The sequence below is a fragment of the Theropithecus gelada genome, chromosome 16, assembly GCF_003255815.1.
Source record: "Theropithecus gelada isolate Dixy chromosome 16, Tgel_1.0, whole genome shotgun sequence".
Taxonomy (NCBI): domain Eukaryota; kingdom Metazoa; phylum Chordata; class Mammalia; order Primates; family Cercopithecidae; genus Theropithecus; species Theropithecus gelada.
Genome location: NC_037684.1, coordinates 56,117,262 through 56,126,048, shown reverse-complemented (window position 1 = coordinate 56,126,048; position 8,787 = coordinate 56,117,262). Strand labels below are relative to the sequence as shown.

At 51.4% G+C, this 8,787-nt stretch overlaps 1 protein-coding gene across 1 annotated transcript in view; it reads right to left on the bottom strand.

Moving 5' to 3' along the window:
* Positions 1-8,787, bottom strand: part of TBCD (tubulin folding cofactor D) — a 183,014-nt gene that overhangs the window by 162,655 nt on the left and 11,572 nt on the right. The window contains exons 5-6 of the mRNA XM_025361420.1: positions 8,162-8,308; positions 3,210-3,265 (exon numbers count right to left, since the gene is read on the bottom strand). Of these exons, the coding sequence (XP_025217205.1) occupies positions 3,210-3,265; positions 8,162-8,308 (203 nt within the window). The remainder of the gene's footprint in view (positions 1-3,209; positions 3,266-8,161; positions 8,309-8,787) is intronic.

Below are 8,787 nucleotides of genomic sequence, written 5' to 3'. Positions count from 1 at the left end.
TTTTTTGAGACGGAGTCTCGCTCTTGTTGCCCAGGCTGGAGTGCAGTGGCACGATCTCGGCTCACCGCAACCTCCACCTCCCGGGTTCAAGCAATTCTCCTCCCTCAGCCTCCCGGGTGGCTGGGATTACATGCACATGTCACCACGCCCAGCTAATCTTGTATTTTTAGTAGAGACGGAGTTTCTCCATGTTGGTAAAGCTGGTCTTGAACTCCGAACCTCAGGCGATCCGCCTGTCTCAGCCTCCCAAAGTGCTGAGATTACAGGCATGAGCCACCGCGCCTGGCGAAAGGCATATTTTCTATTAAAGGGTTTCTAAAGCAGCACTCAGTCTGCATGTTCTATCAACAATGTAACACCAAGAGTCACCTACAAGGCTATGGATGTTGGCAAGCTCGGTTCGTCAAGGGAGATGGGTACAGCCGCCAGTGCTACAGGGAGAAGCATCCAATCCTGAGAGCAGAGTGGGCGAGAGCAGGCTGCTCCTCCCTGGAGAGCAGAAAACAAACTCACACCACAGACAAACGCTGGCACAGGACCCCTCGCAGCCCTGGCCTGACTTGTAACAATCCCCACACCAAAAAGGGGTCTGAGAAGTACAGGAAACTCAGAACCTGCGGTGAGTCTGAGAGGTGTCCAGGAACCAGCCAAGCAACCGTTAAGAGCTCTTCCACTGACGGCATCCGCCATTCTCAAACACTGCGAATCAGTGTGCGAGACCAAGGGGGAAAAAGGCTCCAAGGCACCGACGCCCGGGCACCCCCTCTCCCGGACCCCAGGCTCAGAGGTTCTGCACTGAAACTGGCTCGGCCGAGAAGCACCTGCTCATCCCGGCACTAGGTGGCGCTGCGGTGTCTCGCCAGGAGTCCGCCCGGATCCGGAGCCAGCGCGCTCGCGTCTCCCGGAGGACCCCACGGAGGGAGCAGGCACTCAGACGCTGCCTCCCCGGCCCACAGCACGTGTCCTGCAGGACCCCACGGAGGGAGCAGGCACTCAGACGGTGCCTCCCCGGCCCACAGCACGTGTCCTGCAGGACCCCACGGAGGGAGCAGGCACTCAGACGGTGCCTCCCCGGCCCACAGCACGTGTCCTGCAGGGCCCCACGGAGGGAGCAGGCACTCAGACGGTGCCTCCCCGGCCCACAGCACGTGTCCTGCAGGGCCCCACGGAGGGAGCAGGCACTCAGACGGTGCCTCCCCGGCCCACAGCACGTGTCCTGCAGGGCCCCACGGAGGGAGCAGGCACTCAGACGGTGCCTCCCCGGCCCACAGCACGTGTCCTGCAGGGCCCCACGGAGGGAGCAGGCACTCAGACGGTGCCTCCCCGGCCCACAGCACGTGTCCTGCAGGGCCCCACGGAGGGAGCAGGCACTCAGACGGTGCCTCCCCGGCCCACAGCACGTGTCCTGCAGGGCCCCACGGAGGGAGCAGGCACTCAGACGGTGCCTCCCCGGCCCACAGCACGTGTCCTGCAGGGCCCCACGGAGGGAGCAGGCACTCAGACGGTGCCTCCCCGGCCCACAGCACGTGTCCTGCAGGGCCCCACGGAGGGAGCAGGCACTCAGACGCTGCCTCCCCGGCCCACAGCACGTCTCCCGGAGGACCCCACGGAGGGAGCAGGCACTCAGACGCTGCCTCCCCCGGCCCACAGGCACGGCACTCCACAGAGCCACATTCCGCAAAAATCTACCCAACCCTCAGTACTGCTGCTAAGAAAAATAAGAATAAAAGCAGGTAACTAGTTTCCATTGAACGAAGTTGGCAAACATTCTTAAGGTTTGACCCAGCTAGTAAATATGGGGAAAGAACTTTCAACTTGTTCAGCCTCTCCAGTAATTGCATTCAGACCCTGAAAATGTTCATTCCACTTGTAGAAACTCATCCCTAGAAATCATTCAGAATGGTACACAATTTTACATGGACTATTCGCAACAGAGTTTTAATACCAAATTGGGAGGGCAGCAGTCTAAATGTCCCACAGCAACGGACAGGTAGAAAAGACATTCTCGCACCAGGTCGTCTTGTTTTGGAAGAAGACAATGACGCGTGGGCCCGTCTCCTGGTCCGCAGTGCAAAGAGGCGAGTGCGGCAACTGAGCCACGGACAGAGTTGGTGCCGCCCTGAGGGGAGACCATGGACAGAGCTGGTGCCACACGGCAGGGAGACAGGGGCCATCACACCCCCACGGGATGAAAGCACTCAAGGGTCTCATTTTGTACTTCATACTCTATTATCTAAATACACACAGATTACTTTTATAATTAGACGATCATCTTTTTATGTCCTTGACAAGACAGGAAGCAGCCTCTGCCCTCTCGGGAGGGGCCTCACCTGCTCCAGGGGACTCAGGTTCCTTCCTCAGCTCCAGGCTGTCACAAACCCCTCATCCAGTGCCTCCAACTGCCCCAGAAAGGAAGCTTCTCTCCTCCCACTTCTCTGAGAAAGAAGCTGTGCAAGTTGCAGCTACACAGCCAAGTGAAGGTGACACTGCATGGGGCACTGACCATATTCCCAACCACAACCACTGAAAGGTTTTATGACCAGCCTTAGACTTTCACCACTGCAGAGGGGGAAAATGTCAACTGTTCTGACCTAGTAAACTACATACATACTTAAGATCACGTGTCATGTAAACTACTGATTTAGAAATACTGCTTTCTTCCTTTTTGCATCTCATGAAACAGGTTCACTCAGTCTACACACACATCCTTGGTATCTTTCCAACACCGCAGGCCTGCTGTGCTCAACAGAGAAAACCGCCTTCCCCTGTCTGCAGCATACGGGGGTGCAGTGAACACAGGACGCTGGGGATTTTCATCCCCAGTCACAATGGCCCACTACCACCCATCATCTCCACGGGAGACGGCACAAGCTGTTTCTTGTAACTGCCACCCCATCCCTGTGGGGAGGCTGCACCCCAGGGATGACGCCACGCCTCTTCTAGACCTGCACGCCTGTCGATGGGCCTGTCAGGTGACCCCCACCGGCACCCCAGACCACCACTGAGGGTGGTCACTTCAGGGTCGGAGGTCTTCTGTGCCCAAACAGTGGTGCACGCTGCCTCAGAGAAAGCCAGAGTCTGAGGAGTCCGAAGACTTCCCTGGGTCCTCCATCTGAGGACTAAAGACACGCATGAAACACGTAACAGTACCCCGACAAACCCCTCAGAACCCACCAGCCACGCACCAAAAACACGCCATGGAAACTTACCTAGACATGAGGACGGCAGCTGCATCTCGGGCCTTGTCACTGACAATCAAGTAGGACTGCAAGAAAGGGGGAAGCACAGGCACGGTCACTGCTGCACACGCCAGCCTCCGGGACCCCATACAGTCTGCAAAGCAGGCATGGTCAGTCCTGCACACGCCAGCCTCAGGGACCCCAGTCACCAGTCCCACCCTCACCAGCTTCCTGAGGGCCCAGATTCATAAACCTTACCAGCACAGGCCTAAGTCCAAAGCTGCAAAGAAAAACCTGTCTTCAATCTGAGCCAAGGGCTACAGCTGCCAACTGCTACACTCAACCAGTAAGTGCCTGAGCTACACAGAGCATTTGATCACACCCCCTTGAAACACACATTTGCAAGAACAGAGCAGGAAAATGTAAACAAAGGAGCTACCCAATTGTAACAAAGAATCAAGAGTATTCATCCAGCACCTAATGTGCTTTCCAGCACACTGAACCATCAGTACTGGAGCATTCAGACTAGACAAGAGGCCCCATCAAACTGAAGAGCACCTAGATTTACTACAAATGCTTACATTTTTTAATTTTTAGTTTTTTAATTTTGGGGGTACAGAGTAGATGTATACACTTTTTTTTTTTTTTTTTTTTGAGATGGAGTCTCATTCTGTTGCCCAGGCTGGAGTGAAGTGGCGCCATCTCAGCTCACTGCAAGCTCCGCCTCCTGGGTTCACACCATTCTCCTGCCTCAGCCTCCCGAGTAGCTGGTCTTGGGGTTTTTTGTTGTTGTTTTGAGATAGGGTCTTGCTCTGTCGCCCAGGCTGGAGTGCAGTGATGCGATCAAAGCTCACTGTAGTCTGGGCGCCGTGGCTGACGCCTGCAATCCCAACACTTTGGGAGGCTGGGGCAGGCAGATCACCTGAGGTCAGGAGTTTGAGACCAGCCTGGTCAATATGGTAAAACCCCGTCTCTACTAATGATACAAAAATCGGCCAGGTATGATGGCGCATGCCTGTAATCCCAACTACTCAGGAGGCTGAGGTGGGAGGGCTGCTTGACCTCGAAGGCAGAGGTTGCAGTGAGCTGAGATTAGACCACTGCACTCCAGTGTGGGTGATAGGGCAAGACTCCATCCCAAAAAAAAATTCACCGCAGCATCAACCTCCTGGGCTCAGGTGACCCTCCCGCCTCGGCTTCCGGAACAGCTGGGACCAAAGGTGTGTACCACCACACCTGGCTAATTTTTTTTCATTTTTTGGTAGAGATTGAGTCACATTATATTGGCTAGGCTGCCCTCAAACTCCTGCGCTCAAGCTACCCTCCTGCCCTGGCCTCCCAAAGTGCTGGAATTACAGGCATGACACTACCATGCCCAGCTAGATTTATTTTTGGGAGGGCTGCCTTAAAATGTTTCCAATGCTTATCTTGGCTAGTTTTTTTTCCCAAAACAATACACTATACACTTAGAAAATCTTTTTTCTGGGGCAGGCATTTTTCTTTTTTTTGAGACAGAGTCTTGCTCTGTTGCCCAGGCTGGAGTGCAGTGGTACAACCTTGGCTCACTGCAAGCTTCACCTCCCAGGTTCAAGCAGTGCTCTGCCTCAGCCTCCCGAGTAGCTGGGATTACAGGCGCCAGCCACCAAGCCCAGCTAATTTTTGTATTTTTAGTAGAGACGGGGTTTCGCCATCTCGTCCAGGCTGGTCTTGAACTCCTGACCTTGTGATCCACCTGCCTCAGCCTCCCAAAGTGCTGGGATTATAGGCATGAGCCACCGTACCTGGCCTCTGGGGAGGCTTTCTAACGGCAATCACAGAGTGCCAAGTCTTGACAAACCATGCTCCCTTGACCTGGTAGTCCCTCTCCACAGACAAGTAAACAAGGGTGGGTAAATCACACTACCTTTTTTTTTTTTTTTTTTTTTGAGACAGAGTCTCGCTCTGTCGCCCAGGCTGGAGTGCAGTGGCACAATCTCAGCTCACTGCAAGCTCTGCCTCCCAGGTCCACGCCATTCTCCTGCCTCAGCCTCCTGAGTAGCTGGGACTACAGGTGCCTGCCACCTCACCCGGCTAATTTTTTGTATTTTTAGTAGAGATGGGGTTTCACCGTGTTAGCCAGGATGGTCTCAATCTCCTGACCTTGTGATCCGCCCACCTCAGCCTCCCAAAGTGCTGGGTATACAGGCGTGAGCCACCACGCCTGGCCCCACTACTTCTTTTTTTTTTTTTTTTTTTTTTTTTTTCAGACAGAGTTTCACTCTCATTGCCCAGGCTGGAGTGCAATGGTGCGATCTCAGCTCACCGCAACCTCCGCCTCCCAGGTTCAAGGGATTCTCCTGCCTCAGCCTCCTGAGTAGCTAGGATTACAGGCGCGTGCCACCATGCCCAGCTAATGTTGTATTTTTAGTAGACACGGGGTTTCTCCATGTTGGTCAGGCTGGTCTCAAACTCTGACCTCAGGTGATCTGCCCACCTTGGCCTCCCAGAGTGCTGGGATTACAGGAGTGAGCCACCGCACCTGGCCCATCACCACACTACTTCTAACATAACAAAACAAGAACAAACAAAACATCCATCTATCAGAGAGAATTTTAAATTAGGTTACAACGGAGTACCTTCTCCCTTAACAATTATGAGGGGGATACTTTCTGACATCATAGGACACTAAGAACGTGTTGCTGAGGGTAAAAAGGACTCAGAACAGCAGGTCATGGGGCAGTGTTGAGCCCTGATGAAGAGCACCGACTCCAGAGATAAATGGCCTGGATTCAAATATGGATCCACCATTTATGAGCAAAGTAAGTTATTAATTTTTATGCCTGTTCCCTTCTTGGTTAAATGAGGGTAAGAATTGTCAACAACCTCGTGAAGGAAAATTAAATGATTATCACAGTTAATCAATTAATCACTGATGATCTATAAATCAATGTATAGGTTAAATTTTTTTTTTTTTTTTTGAGACAGAGTCTCACGCTGCCGCCCAGGCTGGAGTGCAGTGGCCGGATCTCAGCTCACTGCAAGCTCCGCCTCCCGGGTTCACGCCATTCTCCTGCCTCAGCCTCCCGAGTAGCTGGGACCACAGGCGCCCGCCACCTCGCCCGGCTAGATTTTGTATTTTTTTTTTTGGTAGAGACGGGGTTTCACCGTGTTAGCCAGGATGGTCTCGATCTCCTGACCTTGTGATCCGCCCGTCTCGGCCTCCCAAAGTGCTGGGATTACAGGCTTGAGCCACTGCGCCCGGCTAAATTTTTTTTTTTTTCGCGACGAAGTCTCGCTCTGTCACCCAGGCTGGAGTGCAGTGGCACAATCTCGGCTCACTGCAACCTCCGCCTCCCAGGTTCAAACGATTCTTCTGCCTCAGCCTCTTGAGTAACTGAGATTACAGGTATCTGTCACCAGACCCAGCTAATTTTTGTATTGTTAATAGACACAGGGTTTCACCATGCTGGCCAGGCTGGTCTCGAACTCCTAACCTCACGTGATCTGCCTGCCCCAGCCTCCCAGAGTGCTGGGATTACAGGAGTGACCCACCACGCCCAACCCAATGTATAGGTTATTAATCCATAAGTGATTAATCTATGAAGACGGGCAGATCACGAGGTCAGGAGATCGAGAACATCCTGGCTAACACGGTGAAACCCCATCTCTACTAAAAAATACAAAAAACTAGCCGGGCGAGGTGGCAGGCGCCTGTAGTCCCAGCTACTCGGGAGGCTGAGGCAGGAGAATGGCGTGAACCCGGGAGGCGGAGCTTGCAGTGAGCTGTGATCTGGCCACTGCACTTCAGCCTGGGCGACAGAGCGAGACTCCGTCTCAAAAAAAAAAAAAAAAAAAAAAAAAGATTAATCTATGAGTGTTTGAACAGTGCCAGGCACACAGCAGGCACTCAGTGAACACTGACCTGCATTATCGCAGTCAGCGTGGCAGGAAGACCAAGACAACTGAGATGGCTCAGAGCCTGACAGCCTCCTAGTGCTCGCTTTTGTGGGTTGGACTCAGTGACTTGCTGCTAACCACAGGATCTGGCAGAGGAATGGGACATCACCTCCATGATCAGGTAACATATTATCATGACTTCCATCTCATTAGCAGAGCCTCTCCCTTGCAGGCTTTGCTCCTAGTGCTCGCTTTTGTGGGTTGGACTCAGTGACTTGCTGCTAACCACAGGATCTGGCAGAGGAATGGGACATCACTTCCATGATCAGGTAACATATTATCATGACTTCCATCTCATTAGCAGAGCCTCTCCCTTGCAGGCTTTGATGGACTAAGCTGCTAAGTTGGAGGGGCCCAGGTGGCAAAGAACTGAGGGTGGACTCAATCCAACGGCCTTGGGGCAAAGCCTGCCCACGTCAAGTTTTAACTGCAGCTGTGGACAAGCTTGACACAGAGGACCCAGCTCAGCCATGCCAGACTCCAACCCACAGAAACTGCAAGAGGATAAATGTGTGTCAAACACTCAAGTTTGGGGTAATTACTTATGATCCAATAGATAACTAATACAATAAGCTGTGTTTATATGCATAATATTTACATCAGGAAAAGTTTGAAGAAAATAAACAACGTATCTCTTGATGCTAGAATTTCATAAATCTAAATTTAGTATTTTTCATGCTTATCTTTACTTTCTAGTTTTCCTACAAACGAACATCTTTTATATAATGTTAAGAACTAAATGTAAAATGGGTCCTTATTTTCTCTTACCATTGCCACTAAACCCCTTCCTTACCTGCCATGATTACCCTCAACAGAGTATTTGCATCATCTACAAAGAAATGAGATTTTCTAACTCAACCTGACCCCTACATGAATTATCACAATTTCAAAAGACGTTATCATATGGGAGTTTACCTCACTGACAAAAACAGCAGTTGAATAAATATGTAAGTATCAAAAGCTTACTGAGTAAAACACTAATATCAAGACAGCATGACCATGAAAGTGAATACTAATTAGCAGCTAATTATCTGCATGATATTTACCTCTGCTATTTGGAGAATACGGTCCATTATGGACATTCGTGTTTGCCCAGGCTGGGTGAGGAGGTTCCCATCAAGGCGAGAAAAATCAAAAGGGATCAGGCAGGTCACAGAGAGCCATAGCAACAGCATGTAGCGGGTTTCCCAAGTCTAAAAATTCAATCACAGTATGAATGAGTCTTGTTTGAAAAACAGAGGCCACTGGCCACAATCTACTTAAAGTCACTGTCCTCCAGGCCCACCCAATGCCCACTAAAGCCATTCAAGTGCCATCACCCTCAGGGCCAGAAATGTAGGCCATTCACCAGCTGCTCGCCACATCCCCCCAGAATCCCCACCACGCACACCCACTGCTGTAACTTAGCCAGCTCCATAGACAAAAGAGACATCGAAATGAACAAAGAAAAATCATAATACATCAGTATAACAGCTTCTCTTCGCTGGCCCCTCTCAACATACAAACTGGCCTTTTGGGAAAGTGAAAAACAGATAAAAAGTACAAACACCTAAGAATAAAGAAAAAAGGCCGGGCACGGTGGTTCACACCTGTAATCCCAGCACTTTGGGAGGCTGAGACTACGGGGGGATCACCTGAGGTCAGGAGTTCCTTTTTTTTTTTTTTTTTTTTT